The 23,200-nt window shown below is 40.0% G+C and overlaps 1 protein-coding gene across 2 annotated transcripts in view; it reads right to left on the bottom strand.

Moving 5' to 3' along the window:
- Window positions 1–370: 370 nt before the first annotated feature.
- Window positions 371–23,200, bottom strand: part of GNG2 (G protein subunit gamma 2) — a 101,845-nt gene continuing 79,015 nt past the window's right edge. For both annotated transcript variants that reach the window (XM_069464884.1, XM_069464885.1), the window contains 2 exons: window positions 17,086–17,201; window positions 371–786 (listed from right to left, as the gene is read on the bottom strand). In XM_069464884.1, the coding sequence (XP_069320985.1) occupies window positions 658–786; window positions 17,086–17,172 (216 nt within the window). In that variant the 5' untranslated portion in view covers window positions 17,173–17,201 and the 3' untranslated portion in view covers window positions 371–657. The remainder of the gene's footprint in view (window positions 787–17,085; window positions 17,202–23,200) is intronic.

The raw sequence follows: 23,200 nt of genomic DNA, 5'->3' as shown, positions 1-23,200 counted from the left end.
GAATAGTGATAAGAGAACAGAGACAACCGGCATTTTTTGTCATTGTTATTACCATGAGGATACACCACGGGGAACATCTCCCTAAACATTTTGGGGGCTCATCCTGGGAGTTCAATCTTACAGACAAGTCCAGCCTTATCTCCACACTACTGTCATGGGGAAGGGTAGAGGAAGGGGCTGGGAGAAGGAAAAAAGAAGAAAGGCACAAAGACTAAACATCAATGCCATTAAACCAAACCGTGGCTACACTGGACAACTCAGCTTATCAAAGGGTATTCTAAAGACAATATTCATTCCAAGAAGGTCATACATATCTTAGCTCAGTACAGCTGTTGGTTTTAATTTTTATTTTTTAAATATAAAGCAGAAACATAAGGTTTTGGGGGAGAGATAGCAGAAAAGAAGTGACACCAATTTTATTTTTATATATTCCCCTCCTCCAGGCAGTTCTGCAGAATCAGATCTCTTAACTCGGGATGTGGATCGGCTTGCATTCTCATAAGGGGACCAGTTCTTTAAACATGCATAACCTGGAGTTTCCAGGATGGTTCTCCTTGCTCTCTTCAAATGCCGTGGACTAGAAAGGCGCCCACTTTGCTAAAAACTCTACATCAATGTCCCAGGAGACCGGAGGCTCTTCAGGCTCCTCTTGAAGATTTAAAGGATGGCGCAGAAAAACTTCTTCTCCCTAAATGGGTTTTCTGACGCCGGGACAGGGGTCAGCAGGGGATCTTCCTTGGCATGCGCTTCACAGTAGGCCATCAAGTCTGCAGCTGCCTTGGACACCTGCAAAGACAGACAGAAAGAACCGAAACTGTAGACCAGGCATTGACTAAGAGTTTGGTGCAGTCAGTCAAGGCACAAGCTTTGGGGTCCAATGGCGTGGGGTCATATCCTTGCTCCATCACTTGTGTGAAAGCGAAGCAAGATACTCAGCCTCCATAAGCCTCGGTTTCCTCATCTGCAAAGAAGGAAGTTGATGGCAGTGACCTCACAGGATTGCGGCCAGCAGGTCCGGGACTAGGGTAAAGTGAGTGAGGTACTTTAGCGCGCTAGATTGAAGGAGGCACTCCCACTGCCAAGGTCATGCAAGTGTCCACCTTGCACCTGCTCAGCCCTGAGAGTGGGTATCTCCTTCAATTTTGTGCCCCAGATACCTCACTGGCCTCACCTCAGTCCCACCCCGGTTGCCAGGGTTAAATGCCACACCCCATACAAATCATTTAGTGTCTGGTACACAGTAAGCTTTCCACGCAGGCCGGCCTGTTGTCGTTCGGTAGCCACGCCTCTCTGCTTCAGGAACCCTGCCAGAGATGCCTAAAGCCATGCTGGTTTCTCTCCCTAATCGAACACATCAGGAGGCACCTGTGCACACACACACAACTTTACATTAATATATTACATATTTTACAAATATAAATTATATAAATAACAAATATAACTATATTTGTTTCATAATTACAATATTATATATATGACTTCAGCCAAGCCTTGTACCCTTTCAGGATGTTTCATTGGGAGGCTGTCACTGACTTTGGTGGCTGTGTCATTCCTCTGTAGCTCCTTGTTAGGAGTTCCCTATGGTACCTTCCTTTGACCGCCTCAACAGTGGCAAATTTTTACAACTTGAGAGGGTGAATTTAATTTTGGGAAAAAAACTAAAAATCATCTATAACTACATCTAGAGACTAGGTAGATGATCAATCTGGGGAATGTCATTTGGGGTCAAAAATCGCAAAGTCAAGAGTTAATTTTGGCTGGGCGCGGTGGCTCACGCCTGTAATCCTAGCACTCTGGGAGGCCGAGGCAGGTGGATCGCTCAAGGTTAGGAGTTCGAGACCAGCCTGAGCAAGAGTGAGACCTCGTCTCTACTAAAAATAGAAAGAAATTATCTGGCCAACTAAAAATATATATAGAAAAAAAAAATTAGCTGGGCATGGTGGCGCATGCCTGTAGTCCCAGCTACTCGGGAGCCTGAGGCAGTAGGATCACTTAAGCCCAGGAGTTTGAGGTTGCTGTGAGCTAGGCTGACGCCACGGCACTCACTCTAGCCTGGGCAACAAAGCGAGACTCTGTCTCAAAAAAAAAAAAAAAAAAAAAAAAAAATTCTTACATGCCATCATACACTTGTTCTGAAGATCATGCCCCAAAATTTTTCCACATGAGAGCAACATCACTGTGCCACTTTGAAAGCCTCTCAAAGCAACTACTGGAAGGATAATCCTCTGCAAGAGTTGGGTAGATTATATTATTGCTAAAGATATTCACTGCCCTCCCTACAGGTAGGTCATACACACCCACACCATGACATCAGACTTGGTGCCCCGTGAGCATCAAGGGCATCTCTCTCAGTGCTAGAGGCTAGAAGTTTGAAATCAAAGTGTCAGCAGGGGTCATGGTATGTGCATACCATGGAGTACTACTCAGCCAGAAAAAAATGGGGAACTAATACCCTTTGTAACAGCCTGGATGGAACTGGAGCCCATTCTTCTAAACAAAGTATCGTAAGAATGGGAAAACAATGCCACATGTACTCACTATTAAACTGGAACTAAGCGATCAACACTCATGTGCACATGTGGTAGTAAAACTCAGCAAAAAGCAAGCACGTGGGAGCGGGGAAAGGGGACAGGTAAATTCATACCTAATGGGTACAATGTATGCTTATCTTGGTGATGGGCACACTTGTAACTTTGACTCAAATAGCACAAAAGCAATTCATGTAACCAAAACATTTATACTTCCGTCATACTCTGAAATTAAAAAAAAAAAACCCAACAACAATAACAACAAACACCAAAGTGTCAGCAGGGCGGGTCCCTACTGGAGCTTATGAGGGACAATCTGCTCCATGCTTCTCTCCCAGTGTCTGGCAGTTGATGGCGAACCTTGATGTCCTTTGGCTTGAATATTTATCACTCCCATCTCTGCCTCTGTTTCCAGAGGGCACTCTTGCCTGTGTGTGTCTGGCATTCTCTTCTCTGTGTCCAAATTTCCCATCTCACCAGTCGTTGCATTAGGCCTACCCTAATCCAGTATGATGTCCTTTTAACTTGACTACATATACAAATACTCTATTTCCAAATAAGGTCACATTCTAAGATTCCAGGTGGGCATGACTTTTAGGGCATACCATTCAACCCAGTATAGCATGTTTCTGTAAAAATTATTCTTACTCTTTAACAGACATTACAGTGCTTATAAAAAATATTTTTATTATGTTCCTATTTTGTCCTAGACATTGAGTTAAATTTTCTCTTTTGATCTGCACAATAATCCTGAGGCAGGAATTATTATCCTCTTTTTATAGAAGAAAAATTGAGGCTCAGCAGATTACACAAATTGTTCAAGGTCATACTGCCAAGGATGCATAGGAAAAGAACATGAACCCTGATGTTTTGCCATTAAGCCACAGCCATCTACAACATATAAACTACTCAAATGCAGGACCAGTTCCAAAGGTTGAAACTGAGATTCTTTATGAAAGGCTACTATGACAAAATGAAATAGTCTGTGCATGTCTTTGCTCCCCTACATGATCACTTTTTTTGTGTGTGCTTTTTACTTGTTTCAGCAACAGTCATTATTATACCAAACAGGAGCTTAGCTGTTAAGCAGCAGAAACTGTAAATCAGTAATACCCAAAACTCACTTGTTAAGAAGAGACCCAGCACCATGCAGCCCTACTCATTTGCAACACCCACACACAAATATGTAGCACGAATATTCAAAATCTTTTTTATGATTCAGAAAGTACTATACTGGGCAAAATTAATAACTTAAGAGTTGCTCATATCTTATATTTGGACATTTGATTCAGAATGGTTTTCTTCTCAAAATATATTGCGTGCTTTATCTTGTTTCCTCAACCAGATTGCAATCTCCTGTAGGTGATGGTCCAACCCCGTGTCAGAACCCTGGTAGTAATGAGACTAATTGCTAATATTAAAAATCAGCTCTTGCTATGTGTCAGAACTGTGCTAACCACTTTACACACAGTATCTTATTTAATCCTCACAATAACATTATAGGTCACAAGCTGTTATTTTCCTCATCTTAAGTATGTGAAGTGGGGGCTTCATTAAGTGAGTGTTGGCCCCAGGTCTCACAGCTCGTGAGTGGGTCTCAGTGTTTCTATCCAACCCTCCTATCCAACCCCTGGCTGTCATCCTTGTCCCTTACATTACAATGAGTCGCAGTGACAGTCTGCCTAGCAGATCTTCTTGCTTTCTGACTAGCCCTGATAACGTTTTGCACGTAGTTTTTTCTTCACATTCCTGGGCATAGTTCTTCCGTGGAGATTTCCCCAGTAACTATACAAAATCTTTCCCTTTTCTGTTCTGTTGATTCTTTCTCCAAAAATATCTCAAATTTTGTACCCTTCCTGTTATCTGTATTGCAGCTACCCTAGTTCGAGCCTCCTCCTCCTCTCTTTTTGATTACTAAAATAACTTCCTAAATAAAAAGTGATTAATTCAGATTCCACAAGTGATCTATGGATAGAACTAAGGGGGTGGTCTGTGAACTTTAGTAATACAAAAACCTACATATTTATTTTCACTAACCTCGACTGGAAATTTAACATTTATTTCATTATAAATATAGACAACACACTACAATAGCATTGGCAGTGCATGTGACATAGTCACTGATAGAAATCAGATATTTTCAACCACATTATAGTTACTGCAGACATCTTGACATTGCACTTATATTCATCCACTTTATGTTTATAGACCTTCTGTCAGGTCCTATATAATCAGTTAATAAAGGAATACATATATATATCACATATTTTTAAAAATTGATATTTTAAACATTGTTAAATGTTTTAAAACAAATATTCTAATGAACTATTTTTCAATATAATTAGTTTCCTTTGTAGTTTAAGAACATTATTCTGAGAATGGGACCACAGACTTTAGCAGATAGTCAAATGGGCCGAGGGTATGAAAAATTTAATAATCTCAGTTCTAAATGGCTTCCCTGCTTTTATAACTGTGCCAGAAGGAGTATTCTCTATACCAAAGCTAGAAAGATATTTTAAAAATATAAATTGGCTCATATCACTCCCCTATTTAAAACCTTTAATAGCTTCTCATAGTATTGTAGAAAACCAAAACTTTGTCAACTAGGCTGTGGGTCCTGCACGTTTTGGGCCTACTCCTCTCTCCAATTTCAGGCTGTGGCATTCTTCCCTCCCCACAGGTCTCCTTTAGTTTTCAAAAGCTCCAAGTCCTTTTCTGCTTGAGAACTTCACATATTCAATTCCCTGAACACTCTTCTCCCCGTCTCCTCAGCAGGCCGACTTCTTCTCTTCCTCCAGGAGTCGGCAGAGACATCGCCTCCTGGCAGAACCTTCGCTGATGACCTCATCCAAAGTGACTGTTCTCATTATTCTCTCTCGGGGCACCCCATTCTTTTCATTCCTAACATTCACATTATCACAATGTATAATTATGAACACTGTTTGTTTATTTGCTGTTTACAATTTGTCTTTTCCTTTAGACACTGTGCTCCGTGAAGGCAGGGACCATACCTGTTTTATTCACCACCGTATCATCAGAGCCTGACACATAGTACACACTCAACAATTGCTGAAGGAGTTCTCAAACATAATCTTATTCAACAGACACTCTATTCCACTAATATCTACTAGTGAGTACCTAATATGCCAGGTAGAGTTCTGGATACTTTGAATAATCAGGGAACAAAATATACCAAGATGCCTGTCCCTAGAGAGCTTACATACTGGAAGTATTCTATACATCCAATCCTGACTACGACGGAGAAACAGGGACAAAGTAAATCCTCCTGCCTGAAATACGGGAAGAAGTGGTTTCTAAGTGTTAGACAACAGGCAGCACAAGACAGTGATCCCTGAGAGAAAGGAGATAAGATAAACCCTATAGCTATAAAGCCCCAGCTTACTGTCTGCCATGGCACAGTAAGAGCTGCCCAGAGTTCAGCAATCTCCCTGAGCCGAGGAGATAGTAACAGAGGAGAAAGTTACGCAGGAAGAGAAAGTGCTCCAGAGGCCTCCAGAAGAGTTCTCGAGTCTTTAGCTGAATACTGATCAGCACGTGTGTGGGAGAAAACCACTTGAGGCTATGCAAAGAATATCAGAAAGACTCAAGTGAAACAATCCCGGGAGATCACACTGGGCCACAGTAGTTTGTGTCCTCACCAGCCAGAGTAGAAAGATCTTCTAACACACAGGAGATTGAGTAGAGTCCTAAAAAGGGTATTGCTTCAGTATATATGCCATACAGCCCTAGGTTAAAGTCTGTTGGGGACCTGCCTATCCAAGTTTAAATGTAAGCCTTGAATAGATCAAAATGTTTCCAAGTAACTTAACTGCACCCAAAACAAAACCCCAAAATATTTAAAGGAATGTAAAAGATTACAATATGCCACAAGATAAAATTCAAAATGTTTAGAATCCAATAAAAAAATTGCCAGACATGAAAATAAGCATGAAAAAAATCTCTACCATAATGAAGAGAAAAATTATTCCAAAGAAAAAAGATATAGGAACGACACAGATGATAAAAATTAGTAGATAAGGATATTGTTAAAATAACTATTGTAAATATTGTCCATATGATCAAGAAGGTAGAGGAAATCAAAACATGATAAAAATAGACATGTAAAGTTCTAAAAAGGTCCAAATCAAGTCTCTAGAGATGAAAAATATATTGAATGGAATTAGACACTGCAGAAGAAAAGATCAGTGAACTTGAAAACAGCAATTAAAACTATTCAAAATGAAGCACAGAGCAAAAATAGATTAAAAAAAAAAAAGAACAAAACACATTGAGCTGGGAGATAGCTTTGAGTGGCCTAATGTGCATATAAGTTCCTGAAGGAGAGGAGAGAGATGGGGGATGGAGGAGAAAGAAGAAAAAAAATGTGTAGACATAATGATGGAAAAATTTTCAAATTTAATGAAAATTACAAACTCACAGGTTTAAGTAACTCAAGAAACATCAAATGAAGAAATATGAATCAAACTACACCAATGTACAGCATAATCAAATTGCTTATATAGTATTTGAGTGAGAGAATGGAGAGAACAGACAATAAAACATAAACAGTTACAGAGAACGTCAGAAGGTAGTAAGTTTTATGAGAATACGAAAAATTAGAGCAGGGTAAAAGGGACTGAGTGTGTGTGTGGGGGGGTTTGGGGAACAGGTTGTAATAATTCGGCTTTATTGAGAAGGTAATCTTTGGGTAAAAACTTACAGAATAAAAGTTATAATAAGAGAAATGGTGAGCCATTGAGTTATATTATAGACAAGGGTAGAGCAGAGACTATTCTGGAGGCTACTGCTGTAATCCAAGTGACAGGTAATGATGGTTCAGAATAGAGTAGCAGCAGCACAGGTGGTGCAAAGACTCTGGATATACAGGATTAGCTGTAGGGTATGAATGAAAAAGAAAAATTAAGGATAACTCTAAGCTTTTGGACTAAGCAAACAGAAAGTGAAGTTGCCATCAGTTGAATTGGATAGGACTACAGGGAGAGACTTTTTTGGGGGGAAGATCAGGAGCTCAGTTTTAGACAGGTTGAAATTGAAATGTCTATTAATTAACTATATGATGCTGGAGTTTGGGAGAGAGAACTGGACTAGTGCTATAAATTTGGGAATTGAAGCCATATAGACGGTATATAAAGCCTTGGGAGTGAACAAGGTCACTAGGAAAGTAGAGAAGAACAGGGACTGAACCCTGAAGCACTCCAATCGTAAGAAGATGGAGAACCTAAGAGGAACGAGAAAAGGAGAATCATAAGAGTGAAAATGGGAAGTATGGAGAACAAATAAATAAAGTGTTTCTAGGCATAATGAATCATCAACAATGTCAAATGTTGCCACTATGACAAGTAAGATGAAAACAGAGAATTGATTACTAGCAATCTGGAGTCACTGGTGCTCTTGATGAGAGAAGCTTCAAGGGAGTGGGAACCTCACTGGAATGAGTTTAAGAGTGAGTGGGGCCTTCTCCTCCTCCTCCTTCCTGAACAATTCAATCTTAAAACTATTAAGTGGGACCAAGCAAGCTAGGCTTCCACACTAGGTCAGAGACCCACGGTGGGATGTCAGAGCTCAAACAGGGTGAAGAGGGCATCTGTGCAAGGGGCAGCTTGGTAAGGAGTGTGGGGTGGCTGAGCAGGATGTGCAAGGCACCCACGTGGGGATGGGAGGCCATGGAGTGGAAGCTTGGTTCCCAACAGGGAAGTTATCAAACAAGGATTAGGAGAGCCAGGTGTCTCATTGTCAGTGAAGGGAGTTATAAATACAGAAAGTAGAAAACTAGAATGAACCCTGCAGTGTAGGATAAGAATCGGTGGTGTTGGTATGAACACATGGTTATATATACATAGAGATACAGAAAGAAATATAGATGTAAAGTGTGTGGGGCTGTGTTTGTGTGTGTGTGTATTCTCCAGCTCTGTCCAGTGAGAGGATCTGGGAGCAGCAGCACTTCAGCAATGAGCACACTTAGCATCTAGATCTTGGTTTCTAAATACCATTCTCAAAGGAACCAGTGCTCTTTAGACAAAAGGATGATTTCAGGGCTGGGGCAGGAAAAACAAGAGGTGCCTAGAACATCTGTTTGTGCCAAAAACTAAAAATGTGGTCAAAGGATGAGGGAGACATGTCAAAAGGACACAGTAACCATTTTTAATCTGTGCCAATTTAAACCCAAAATAAATGATAGTAGCACATTATAAGCCACTGAATAAAAGAGGTTTCAAAACCATGAGCTCATATCAATATGATTAAATAAATTAAAAAGCTCAGAATGTTGAATGAGGAATGGTACAGTTATGTAATCTCAAGTGACCTCCCCCAAACTCCAAATACTTTTTTAACTACAAAGAGAAAAAAAATAGCTTTGCATGCAGAAACCTGGAAGACACCACATTAGTCAACTAATCAAAGTCAACATCACCAGTAAGTGACAATTTGAGATCACGTTCCACTGACAGAATACAATGAGATGAATATTCCATCAGATCTATGATATTAATGCCAAATTTTTGTTTCCTGAATTTAATCATAGAAAATTATCTGATAAACCCAAACTGAGTGACATTCTATAAGCAGATGGCCTATCACCTTCAAAAATGTCAAGATCATTAAAGTCAAGGAAGTCTACAGAACTGTGCCAGACAGGACAGTTAATGCAGCACATGATTCTGAATGGGGTCCTTTTTCTAAAAGGAACATTCCTGGGATAATTTTCAATACTTAAATGGGATCTCAGATTAAAAGGTAGTAATCTACTAATGTTAATTTCCTGATTCTCATGACTGAATTATGATTATGTAGACAAATGTCCTTACTTGTAGGAAATAGATGTTAAAGTATTCAGAGGTGATAGGACATCTTTTGACAACTTATTCTCACAGGATTCAGGGGAAAATGAAATTCTTTGCACCATACTTGCAACTCTTCTGTAACTTTGAAATTATTTCCAGAATAAAAATAACTTTTCAAAAGAAAGAGAAAAGAGAAATTAGAGACAGTGAATATAGATAAACTTTTCAAAGTTATACCACAAAAAGGTGGAAACAAATGGGGCAGTTGCTGGAAAGGGAGGTGGGGGGGGAATTTAAATGTTATTGAAAATGGGGAAATAACACTATGCTTGTACGCTGATGGAAATAATGAAGAAGAGAAGCAAAAATGGGTGATATAGGAAGGAGACAGGAGGTAAACTGGTGGAGCAGTTTCCTTGGTTAGGGAGATGGGATCTGATGCACAAGTGAAGGAATATCAGCTCCATGTTCTGATAACAACATGGATCTGCTCAGATTGACGACTGCTGAAACCCAGCTATCCAGAAACCTCACCAGACCAGACGGGGGTCAAGAAGCAGGGAGGAAGGTGTAGGGGACCCTAGACCGCCTCAATAAAGCCCACCAGACTATGAACCTACTCCAGGCAGAAACCTTGACAGCTCCAAGAAGGAGCAGTTGTCCGTAAGGATAAAAACCAGAACCCCAAACTTAAATGGAACGTAGGGATATAGCTCCAGTTTCATGACATCTTGAAATTGAGACACATCTTAAAATTGATGTTGCAAAATGCTTGCAAGCCATCAGGCAAAGAAATAAGCACAGGCAGGTTGTCACTGACCATGCATGTGGCAAACTGCCTGTGCATTAAGGGTATCAGTCATCAAATCACTCCTTCAGTTGGGTTGCCTGCATTCATGAAGCCACGCAAGGTTGACTTAACTTTAATTTGTTGCCTTAACTGACTTCAAAGATTATACTGGATGGAAGCTTGAAATGGGAAGTGTATATAGAAAAGACATTCGAATTGTTTTCCCTTGCTCTATACTCACATCGCTCTCAATATTCCCCTCCTGACACCAGATGTGTGGGCTTTCTCACATCAAGCAATTCTCTGACACCACTTGGATATCCTACAATTTAACTCAATTCTGACACTATCTCTGAGGAGACAGCATCAGATCCCAGAGGTTAAGGGCTCTGTCTCACAAAACTGGCCCCTGTTTCAGATGCTAATCGCAAGTAGTAGGCCTCTAAGCTGCCCACAACTTCTGTCCGACTTGGCCGCAAATCAGAGGTTCTCACAACTCTGATGATTTGCTAGTGTCTCACAGAACCCAGAAAAACAGTTTACTCATTATTGCCAATTTATTACAAAGGATATTTTAAAGGATATAAACAAATAGTCAGATGAAGAGAGATGTAGTGCAAGGTTTGAAAGGGTCCTGGGCACAAGAGCTTCTGTCTCTGTGGAGTTGGGGTGCACCACCCTCGAAGCATGCATATGTGTTCACAAACCCAGAAGCTCTCTGTTTTTTCAGGATTTTTATGGGGGATTCATCATGTAGGCAGGATAGATAATAAACTCCATTTCCAGCCCTTCTTCCCTCCATGCAGGAATTGCGGATAGGGGTGGGACTGAGCTTCCAAGCATCTAATCATGGCTTGGTCTTCCTGGTGACCCATCGCTATCCTGGAGCCCACCAAGAGTCACCTCATTAGAACAAAAGATGCTCCTCTCATCTGGGAAATTATACAGGTCTTAGGAGCCTGTCTCAGAAACCAGGGTCAAAGACCAAATATTAGAACAAAAAATTCTCCTAGCACCTCTATTTACAAAGGCCTTAAGAGCTCTGTGTCAGGAACCAAAGGCAGAGACCAATATACATATTTCTTTTTATTTCACAGCAAGTTACCTTGAACATCAAAGATCGCCTGTCACAGGCCTGGCAATGTAAGTGAAGGCAAAAGAAATGGCCAAAGCTCTAGGAATAGGTCACAGAATTTTTAAACTAGGAGAGGTTGGTCTGACATCTGTCTAAAAAGGTCTTTTACTCAGATCAAAGCTGCAGGTTACTTTAAAGAAAGGTTTTATTTTTCTTTGAATTGTGAATGTGTAATTCAAGTAAGGAAAATTAAAACATCTGTGTTAAGCAGCAGTAAATGCAGAAGAAACTTCAGAATTCTTTGACATGTAATTATACTGAAAATATGAGAGGTGCTAAGGAGTGCAAGATCACCAATGTAGAGAATGAAAAGCAGCAAGTCAACATGATGCCTGCATCACCATAATGCCCTACCTAACCATGGTGCACTACTTAACATGGTGCCCTACCTAACCTGGTGCCCTACCTAACCATGGTGCACTACCGAACCATGGTGCCCTACCTAACATGGTGCCTATGTAACCATGGTACTTTACTCAACCATGATGGCCTATATATATTATCATGATGGTCTGCATCACCACGATGGTCTGTATTATCATCATGGCCTATATCACCATGATGTTTGCATCACTGCTGGTGGCCAAAGGTGAGTCTAAAGGATCTTTGCACTGTGGTTGTGAAGAGTGCCTAGGATCAAACTTTTATTGTGATACTAAAGAAAGTAAACTGTATGAATAAATATCTACTATTTTTATTTGTGAAATAATGAGTGACTATTTTAAGAGTCTTCCCCTCCCTGCTTCTCCAAGGTGACATTAAACTGATGGTACTTATCAATAGCATCTTTAAAAAAAGAAATAGAATAATTTTCTAAACAATAGTCATCAAGAAAAGTATATTGAATTTATTTTATTTAATAAAAGAAGAAAGACACTCAATATTGTCATCCAAAATAGTTATATTTTTAAGGGAGACTTCATCTGGCCTAAAAACTAGGCTATTCAGGAAAATTCATGTCCCAGGGATTGCAAATTACCAAGAATTTATAGTACTACTTCTACAACTGTTAAGTGGGATGCATAAGGCTGAGTATGTACTTGGTGCTTAACAAATATCTATTGAATTTTAAAAAATTATATCAACTCTCCTAAAAATGAAGTCTTATGCTCCATTATTAATGTATGTCTGAATTCAATTTTAAATTTTTTTGGTTTGTGTTTAGCAAATTAAATGAGTTAGGATTAGCCATCTTTGAACACAGCCCTTCCCTCTATAAATCCTTTAATATACTTTACTGATTTTTATCATGTCTAAAAATACTCTCAAATTGACCTATAAGGAAGACTGCATCCCAGTCTACTAATAAAATTAAACACAAGCATTTTAGAGAAAGGATGTTAAAATGCTGCAAAAATACCTTAAAAGTCTCAAACCTAGGATATATGTCCTCTCTCTAGTACCAAACATGGTGTCTAACTGGCCCATTTCTCAGTCCAGAGCCCCATGAAGTTGAGTTCTAATCTACTATGAGTCAATAATCAGAAAGATGATTTAATCATCAGAAATGCTCATATTTGGTACACTAATTTATACATATTTTTCAGTCATGAAAATCAGTCTTATGTTGAAGTGTTTTAAAAAGAAGGTGTACTATAAATACTAGCTACTTATGATCATACGATATGAAACAATTTACTTTTCTTTAAAATGATCAGTTTTTCTCTTTTTTGTATTACATTTGAATTCTCTCCCATTACCACAGTTTTATTTGGCCAATTATATTCATGCTTAGAATCTCCAAATCTATAATGTGATTGGGAATGAATGTCATGAAAAATACAGTTCCTAATGTCTTATTATATGACACTTTTAATACTCAAACCTAAAGCTATCTATTTAAAAAAAGTGCTTACTGAATGCCTGTGTGCCCTAGCACCATGAAGGATGCAAAGAAGTAGACAACTTGGTCTTTGCCTTTAAGGACTATGTAGTCTAGCTGGAAAATTTCTTTGATGAAGGTGAAATTGAACAGTAAATTAATGAGTAAATATGGTTAGAACAGAAAAAGAGATTCACGACCAAGTGGGAATTTGGGCTGACCCCTAATGGAAGAATAAGATCTGGACAGACAAAGAATAAGGGGAAGGGTGTTCTCAGTGAGGGACCCAGAATCACCAGAGAGGTGGAAATTTGCATAGCCCATTCCTGGAACAGTAAGGAGAACCAGTTAGAAATGTCTATTGGGAATATTTTGCAGAAATAAGAAATAAATTTGAAATTTTTATGTGGAGTCAATTTATGGAGCACTTAATTAGTTAAGAAGCAATTACTTCACCCATGCTCCTAGCCTTGGCTTTCTTTTGCTCTTATATCTACATCATTTTGCATAATACTAACAGTATCCCTCATCAAAGAGCATCTTTCCAGCTTACAGTGATTCCCATACATGTGGGTAGGTTAATTCCTGGAAGCCGTGTTTATATAATGTGGTTTGATCCTAATGTCAGTTGAGTGAAGGTGGAGATGGCTTATTCTTACTAGAACAGAGATGCTACTCCCGGACTATGGAATGGAGACTGACAGGGATTGAATCAATCTATCTCTGGAACATGAGGTGTGATCCTTGGAGCGTGGGCAGCCATCTTGTGTCTGCCACATGGAACTCACAGCTAGAAATCATTCTTCCCAGCAAAAGAGAGGGATACCCAGAGAGAAGCAGAGACATGTGACGGGGCGCCTGCAGTTCCCAGTGGCTTTCCAGTTCCCACTTCCACTGCTTACCCAGTTTCACTTCTGCTCCTGGATTCTGACACACCCTATATCTTTTATTATCAATCCTTTCTTTCTGCTTAAACTAGCTTGGGTTGGGTTCCTACTATTAGAAACCCAAGGAGTCCTAATATAGCGATGAATCAAGAGATTTACTGAAGCCCTGCTGTCCTTTACTTTTGTGTATGTTCCCTCCACTTGTGCTGTAAGGACAAGCTTTCTTTTATTTTGTCTTTGTTCAATGGTAGTGTAAGTATATTGCTGCTCCATTTGTCTAAGTGTCATAGAACCTAAACCTCCTCTATCCCTTTCCTGGGTCCCCTACCCATTTTCCTTTTATTTCTCTTTACTCTCTGTCCTTGAATGAAACACTAACAAAGAAATACAGCAAAGCTGGGAGTATAATTTACATATGCCTGAGGCTTATGAACAGATAATGGGTTCATTAGCCCAGATCTCCCAGGATCTGTGATATAAAGGGATAGGACACAAGAAGGTTTAAAAACCAATATGTTGTTCAGATCAGGTAGGGCTTCTCTATGCAGCTGGAGTTATTCTGGCACCCAGATGAGGGATAAGGCCACTCCTGTATCAGCAGCTCCAATGCAACTGTGTCCCCATGCCTCATTAAGAGTCCTGGTCTTTGTCATCTGAGCCGCAGTAGGTTCTGCCAGATGCACATAAAGCCATTGCTATCCTTTATAGCTTGAAGAGGTCACTACTCCAACCAGAAAATCACAAACCTGGAATCTTCAGAGAGAAGCCCCTTCCTGCTGATAGGACTGTGCACAGAAAGTAGGTAAGGAAGCCTGAACGCTCAGAAGCCTTGAAGGGCCTCCTACAGGCAGATAACCAAGCCCTAAACCAGCTAGCTGACAACTGTGTCACCACAGTTGACATTTTATCCAACAGCTAAACTAAAAATAACCTGTCACTTCACCACAGCATGTCTGCCTCGCTCTGAGGTCCCGAACAAACGCTGAAATACAGGATGCTGCTATATTTCCAACAATTTCAGGTCTCATCATGTCAACAGGGATTCAGAGGTTTGAATGTGACGATCGTCCAGGAAGGCAGACACTTGGTGCTCAGTTTATTGGGCTAATATTTTATCTTTTTTAGTAGTGATGCATTGGTGTCTCTTCAAAGGGCAATCAAGGTGTGATGTTGGCTTCTTTCTGATGACATTTGGTAATTATGCTTCTCGGATAACTTATTTGCATCTGTAATAGGTCTTGTTCTTATTTTTTATAATCCCTACTAGGTTGGAGATCTTTAAGGGCAAGAATCATGTCTTTATCTATCTCCATATCTCTAGAACCTCATAAGTCTTGGCAATTTAGAAAGCTCTCAATAAAATATTTATTAGATAAATAAATGAATGAGTAACTGAACAAACAGCAAAAATACAACCTTATGATGAGGGTCTAGAAAAACTTCTGAAAGAACCCAATGACTGGTCTGACTCTTCAAGGAGTCAATGCAGGTAAGCGTCAGTAAAGGAGAAAGGTGGAGTCAAAGGAGATTGAACGTTCTAGGCATTCGAAATTTCCATCAAGGGAATCGAAAGCAGTTCAGTATGGCCCCCGGGAGAATGGATGGGGATGAAGCTGAAAAGATGGGCAGGGGCCAGAGGAACCTTGTATACACTGCTAAAGAGTTTGAATTTTATTTTACGGGTCATGGGGAATCATAAACGATGTTTAGTGGCAGAGGAACATGATGAGATTTTCTTTTAGAATGTTTTCTTTGGCCACAGTGTGGAGGGTCACTGATGGCAGAGATGGAGGTGGGACTGCAGAGAGCAGGTAGGAACCCCTTGCAGTCAGTCATTCAGGTGACGGATGGTGAAGTCTGACCTATTGCTGGGAAGGTCTATTTCTGTTTTCTTTCTTCCACCATCGGTCTTCATCCCCATCAGCACATCATATTCTCCTGTAGGGACAGTGCCTGGGGACACCGAATAGTAACAGAAAATGCCAACCACGATAGGGCTTCACCAAATTTTATCTCAGTTGGGCCACCCCAACAGGTAAAGTGGTATTTTCCAGAGGCCCATGGGCTGAACCTCCTCTCCCCCAAAAGCGAACTGGATGACCCTTTCTGATAGCCACAATCCTTGGGCCACCTCACCACCTGTCGCTGTGTACTTTTGCACTCTCTCAGCAAAGAAATAAAAGAGTGAAAAACAAGAGGCAAGAAAAGAGGAGAAGAGGAAGGTAGCAAAGGAGGCTTTATTTATCTCACTCACAAATAAAGAAGAATTAAAGCTGTTGAAAGAAGAGCGGGAGCTGATTAAATCTTGTGGCCTATTACTAGGAGTCAGATTTTACAAAGATTTAGGATAGATGGGAAAATGTCCATGGGTAATTGCTCAATTTATTTAGGGAGGAAGATGAGCTCTCTCTTTGCCCTCTAGCATGCATCTGTTGGGGCAAATTTTCATTTGAAATCTACCAACAAAGGGTTTGGATTTAAAGTCTTGGTTCAATATGAATTAGCCCCAACTTATAGCAAAGCTGTCAGGTTAGGTCTGGGAGGGTAAGAGAAGGAAAGAAAGAAGTAGACTGTGAACTTTCATTAAACCTCTATGTTGTTTGACTTCTTAGGGAGGCAAGGTGTGACTTTTAGGTTTTGTAGGGAAAAAAATCCAATAAAGTATAAAGAACTAAAAAACTAATAACCTGCCATGATGATTAGAAGGGTTAGACATGAAAGACAGACACTTAACCTTAGAACCTGAACCAGGACAGAAAGAGTTAAAACCCAAATGAGAAGAGGGTCTCCACAAGGTCAAGGAGGTGAACTGGTGGACTGATATGTTTTATGCGTTATACAATTTCTTTGGTTGGAATTTAGCCATGAGCCTGTTTTTGTTTTTTTGTTTTAAAATCTACATAGAGAACCAGTTTTAATTTATTCTATCATTTCATGCTGTAGAAATCTGAAAAAGGCAAAGACATTTTAGAAAAGTGAACTTCTGCCTAGTCGTTAAGCTACTCTCCTGACGTTATTGGTTTCATCCCTCTCTATGGAAGAGCAGTCGGATGACAGATGGCTGCAAATCACGCTCCTTATAATCAGGCTAGATGAGGTGTGGGGTCAGGCTGTCCTCACCTTTATCCTGTCGATGTTGGCTTCCATCTTCAGCTGTTCCACCAGCTTCCTGGCCTGTGCTATGCTGGCAGTGTTGTTGCTGGCCATCGGAGTGCTGGATGGATTTTTCAGACACACTAGAAAAGAAAACAAAGAGGAAGAATGTATCAGAGAATCCATGAGCTACCAAAGGCGCAGGTTCATCACAATCTGGGAAATATCAGAACTGTGGCCGTAGCCAGGCCTGGCTCCTCCAGCCCTCTCCATCCCTGGTCAGCACTATGTCTGATGGACAGGCAGACCAGAAGATGTTTGATTTTCCAACCCTCCTTCCCTCTCTACCCCAGGGAGAATGTTTACCAAATCAGATAGAATAAGACATGCTGCCACATTAAGACAGCAAGCTGTTAAAATTATCTGAATTTTTTAAATGAGTTCAAAATGGTAAGGGTGACACTGTGCATTACTGCTGTTGTGGTTCATCTGCTACTACTGTCAGATATCATGTTAGGTGCCCTCAGAGGATGAGTGAGGGCGGGCAGAGGGATGGATGGTAAATTTTAAACTCCTTCAGGACCAAAGGCTCTGTTGACAGTGTTCCCCTGATGGGCTCAAACCCCACCCTTCTGGGGAACCGTGACCACCGCAGCCTTTTATACTGCAGAGACACTGCGATAGGAGGCGTGGCTTTTCAGGGTCACTTAATCCAGCACTGTTGGAAATAGCCGTTCCTCTCCACTCTCTTGGAAATACAGCTTGATTCACAACTATCTCCTTTGCTGGCAATTCTTCCAGAACACATCTATCATGTCGGGGGGAGGGACTGCCATGTCTAAATTGGTAAATACATCAATTAGGTCACTCATCAGTGTTATTCTAAGTACAACAGACTTATTACTTTCATGAATATGGCAATGGAACATAAATGTCTCGAGAGTGGAGTTCTGTCCCTATGTATTAACAGATTGCGAGGTGGTTTCTTTGGCCCTGCCTGACCCCCTCCCCATCTGTGCTCCCCACCCTCTTCAAGTCCTATCCCAATTTTGTTTCTCTTGTAACCCTTTATTGACCCGCTATCTCACTTTATTCCTGTTGTTCCTCTTGAAAAGTATCCTCTTTTATTTTCAATGTCCATTTCCCCCACATTCTGAAAGGGTCTTGCTCTGTGTCAAGGTGCCATATGCTGTTTCAGGACCATCTGTGTAAATAGGCCCCTTGAGGTCATTGACACCCAATAGCAAAGCAATATCTGAGAGCTTCAATTTGACCAGAATGTATGATCCAGGAAATGAGAAGCATTAAACACTGCCTCAGTCAACACTAGCAGACTCTTGTTCTGAAGATATTATATCAAAAACTGTGATTCCTGCTAGCTTTGGGAAATCTTTTTATCTAGGGATGAAGTAAGATCAGGTTACTTATCTTAAAAAGACAGAAAACCTGGGGAAGGAAGAATAACCCATAACAAATTCTGTATATAAATTTTTTACCTACCCATTAAAATCAATAAATAATTTTTGTTTTTCTTGTAGCAGAAGTCTATAAATTATCTCCTCTGGTACTTCTGTATTGATACCTAACTCTTCAAGACAAAAGAAGAAACTATGTAAAACTGTCTGGAAACATACAAGTCCCTTCATAGAGAGTGTTACTTTATAAAGAATACTGCAAAATAAGCCACCCAAGAGCATTTATGGAATAAATTGGAGGATAATTGTTTCCTCAATTTTTTAAAAAAGAGTTTGGAGACAATAAAATGGGAGGGAAGACTGAAGGAATTTCTGAAGTCACAAAGATCTGTGACCTCTACTTTCATATGCTTAAAGGCCAAGGGAGGGAGAACTGCATGTAAAAACAACAACAAAAAAATAAAATAAAAGGAGGCTTTAACAACTATGATTTCATCTGCATGGTTAGGGACCCTAATCATCTTAGTCCCACAAGGAAATAATATGCCTCACAACTAAACAAACATCTAACAGCCTAGGAAGACTTCACGGGGTCAAGATGGAATATTGACTTACGCAGTAGGGTGGCCTAACTCTTTCATTCATCCAAAGTTGGAAGCAGCCATGATCCACAAGCCCCTGGACACCGTTCTGTGAAGCTAATGTTTCTGCCATACTGGAATTCATTCATCACACTGGGAATGCAGATTATCCCAGAATTACCAAATGTTCATTGGGTCTGCAGGAGCTTTGGGAGTCTGGCCAGCTACTCTCCTGCCCTTGAATTTGCACCAGATCACACAGTGACCTACAGCAGAGACCACAACCTGCCTCCCAATACCTCTTCCTTTCTTCTTCATTAGTAATGACAATTTTTTTCTTTTTTAAACAGAGACCTGAATTTTAGCTAGGTACATTTTGCCGAAGGATACATTCCCCAGCCTCCCTTATAGCTAGGAATAGTTACGTGACTAAGTTTTGGCCACACACACACACACACACACACAATGGAATATTATACACATATATATACACACACATAAGCACACACATTATTATACACATAAATATGCATATTATACACATATATAAACACACCACATTTTCTTTATCTGTTCATCTACTGATGAACACTTCGGTTGCCTCCATGTTTTAGCTACTATGAAAAATGCTGCTATAAACATGGGTGTCCAAATATCTCTTCAAGACTCTGCTTTCAATGCTTTTGAGTATAGACCCAGAAGTGGAATTGCTGGATTATATGGTAATTTTTTTTTTTTTTTTTTGAGGAACTGCCATAACTGTTTTCCACTGTGGCTCTACCATTTTATACTCCTAGCAACAGTGGACAAGGGTTCCAGTTTCTCCACATCCTCACCAGCACTTGTTACTTTCTGTTTTTTTGATAGTAGCTATCCTAATAGTATGAAGTAGTATCTTGTTGTGTTTATTTGCATTTTCCTAATGATTGATGATGTTGAGCATTTTTCATGTGCTTATTGGCCATTCATGTATCTTCTTTGGAGAAATGTCTATTCAAGCCCACTGCTCATTTTTGAATTGTTTTTTTGTTATTGCTGAGTTTTAAGAGTTCCTATATATTTAGGATATTAATCCCTTATCAGATATATGATTTGCAAATATTTTCTATCAGTCCTGAAGGCTAGCAGTCCAAGATCAAGGTGCCAACTTGCGGCATGCCTTTTTACTCTGTTGAACTGTCCTTTGAAGCACAAAAGTTTTAATTTTTTGGAAGTTCAATTTGTCTATTTTGGCTTTTCTTGCTTGTGTTTCTGTTGTAACATACAAGAAATCATTGCTATATCCAATGTCATGCAGATTTTGCCCTATGTTGTTTTTGTTTTTTTTTTTTTGAGACGGAGTCTCACTCTGTTGCCCGGGCTAGAGTGCTGTGGCGTTAGCCTAGCTCCACAGCAACCTCAAACTCCTGGGCTCAAGCAATCCTTCTGCCTCAGCCTCCCGAGTGGCTGGGACTACAGGCACATGCCACCATGCCCAGTTAATTTTTTTCTATATATTTTTAGTTGTCCAGCTAATTTCTTTCTATTTTTTAAGTAGAGACAGGGTCTTGCTCTTGCTCAGGCTGGTCTCGAACTCCTGAGCTCAAACAATCCACCCGCCTTGGCCTCCCAGAGTGCTAGGATTACAGGCATGAGCCACCACGCCTCACCTGTTTTCTTCTAAAAAGTTTTATAGTTTTAGCTCTTTTGTTTAGGTATTTGATCCATTTTGAATTAATTTTTTTCTTTTGCCTGTGGATATCCAGTTTTCCCAGCACCTTGTTGAAAAGATTGTCCTTTTCCCATTGAATTATGGACTGAATGCTTATGACCTTCCCAAGATTCTTATGCTGAAGCTCAGTCCCCATTATAATGGTATTTGGAAGTGGGAACTTTGGGAGGTAATTAGGTCATGAGGATGGAGTTCTCATAAATGAGATCAGTGCCCTTAAAGAAGAGATAGAGGAGAAATGATTTCTCCCTCTCTTCCTCAGCCATGTGAATAAACAGGGAAAAGATAACTACCTGTAATCAAGGAAGAGGACCCTCACTGGTACCTGACTATGCTGGCACCTTAATCTTAGACTTCTAGCCTTCACAACTGTGAGAAATAAATGTCTGTTCTTTAAGCCACCCAGTCAAAACTATTTTTTTGTAATAGCAGCCTGAACTGAGTGAGATAAATGGCCTTGGCATCTTTGTCAAAAAATCATGTGGCCATATAAGTAAGAGTTTATTTTTGGGCTCTCTATTCTATTCCATTGGTTTATATAGGGGTTGTCTGTCTTTATGCAAGTGCCACACTGCTTTGATTACCATGGGATGGAATGTGAATGGGTAAATTTGAAATCAGGAAGTGTTAAGTCTTCCAACTTGTTCTTTTTCAAGATTGTTTTGGCTATTTAGGGTCCCTTGAGATTCCGTATGAATTTTAGAATGGATTTTTCTATTTCTGCAAAAAACATTGCTGGAGTTTTGATAGGGAGTGCATTGAATTTGTAGATTGATTTGGACAGCATTGACTTTAAACAGTATTAAGTCTTCTAATCCATGAACGTGAGATGTCTTTTTCCATTTATTTATGTATTCTTTAATTTCTTTCAGCACTGTATTTTAGTTTTCATTGTATAAGTCTTTTACCTCCTTAGTTAATTCCTCATTATTTTATTCTTTTTGATGCTATTGTAAATGAAATTGTTTTCTTAATTTCCTTTCCAGATTGTTCATTGTGAGTGTATAAAATGCTACGTCACTGATTCTTTCTTTTCCTCGGATATTCTTTTTTTTTTTATTTCAGCTTATTATGGGGGTACAAAAGTTCAGGTTATATATATTGCCTGTGCCCCCCCAGCCCCCCAAGTCCATCACTGATTCTTAATGGTGAAGAGGAAATCTTTTGTCTCCCACTTGCACCTGAGTTGAAAGTAACTGCATACAATGAGAAGTGTTATTGAAAAAACCTATGGGGTAAATAAAAAGGGTTGACAGTCCCATGAGATGCTGAGGCAGTTTCACCATGGAAGCACAGACACACATCAGATATTCTTTGCTAATATTCCTTTTTCATTTTGCATGGAGCCCAAATTGTGCAGAAATTATTTTTTTAAGAGGGAGGGAAATGTTTTGAACCATTAACCACTGAAATAGTTATAAAAGAAATCTGCTGAGAAGATCATGTAGACAAAGCTTCAAAACACACATACCTCTTAGAGACAAAAGACCAAAAAAACACCCTTGTAGTTAAAAAAAAAAAAAAAGCGTGGTTCATTTCTACACACTGCTCCTCCCTCACTCAATCCACCTGGTCTTTGGTGATGCACTGTGACTTGGCATAAACTGAAGTTTACCTTTGAAGGGGCCCAGCCTCACCCCAGAGCCACCAGAGCCACTCCAGAGACATGCCCAGCAGTGGATTCTACCTATTCTAGGAGTTGGTGGGACACAGAGAAATAGAGTCAGAGTCTGGTTCTCTTGGGGAAACTGAATTTCTGAAGCCACTTCTAAAATCTCATTTCTGGGAGTCAGCTGGGGTGATAACCAAAGGTTGGGTAGTGTTAAAGCAACATTCTTTTGTCTAGTAAGCTGTTCTGAGCCCAGCAATTGGTAGAACCTGCCAGATACTAGATTATCTGGTAACCATGGCATGGCATGGAATGTGTATGGGTACACTGCTTTACATTTGAATCAGAGAATTATAATACCAAAGGCTTATTCTTTCCAAATTCTACAGCCAAAATCTGTTTTTAAAATTCTAATAATCTACCCTTTGGAAATTGCAAGTAGGACTCAATCTTTTCTCTATGTCCTACACCAAACTTACTGGCAGTGGTACCCAACCAGGGAAGTACTGCCTTTTAGGAGGAATTTGGAAATATGTGCCGGTGGTATGGGTTATGACAATAACTGCGGGTGCCTCTGGCATTCAGGGAGCAAGAGGTGGAGACTCTAACGCCCCGAGGCCTGCCAGGCAACAATGAATGGTACTGCTTAAAAGGCCCATAGTACTCTTAATGATAAATATGGAAGGACACCCAAAAAAATAGCCATAAAGCTATACATGAAAAATCTGCTCAAAAAAAGTACTCCATGTGGAAATGTTCACCTAACTGGGCTTTTATATTCTTATGTCTTATAATCCCTATTACTGTCACAGTTATGAATATATGT

Source organism: Eulemur rufifrons, chromosome 2 (genome assembly GCF_041146395.1).
Source record: "Eulemur rufifrons isolate Redbay chromosome 2, OSU_ERuf_1, whole genome shotgun sequence".
Taxonomy (NCBI): domain Eukaryota; kingdom Metazoa; phylum Chordata; class Mammalia; order Primates; family Lemuridae; genus Eulemur; species Eulemur rufifrons.
This window is presented reverse-complemented; position numbering and strand designations above follow the sequence as displayed.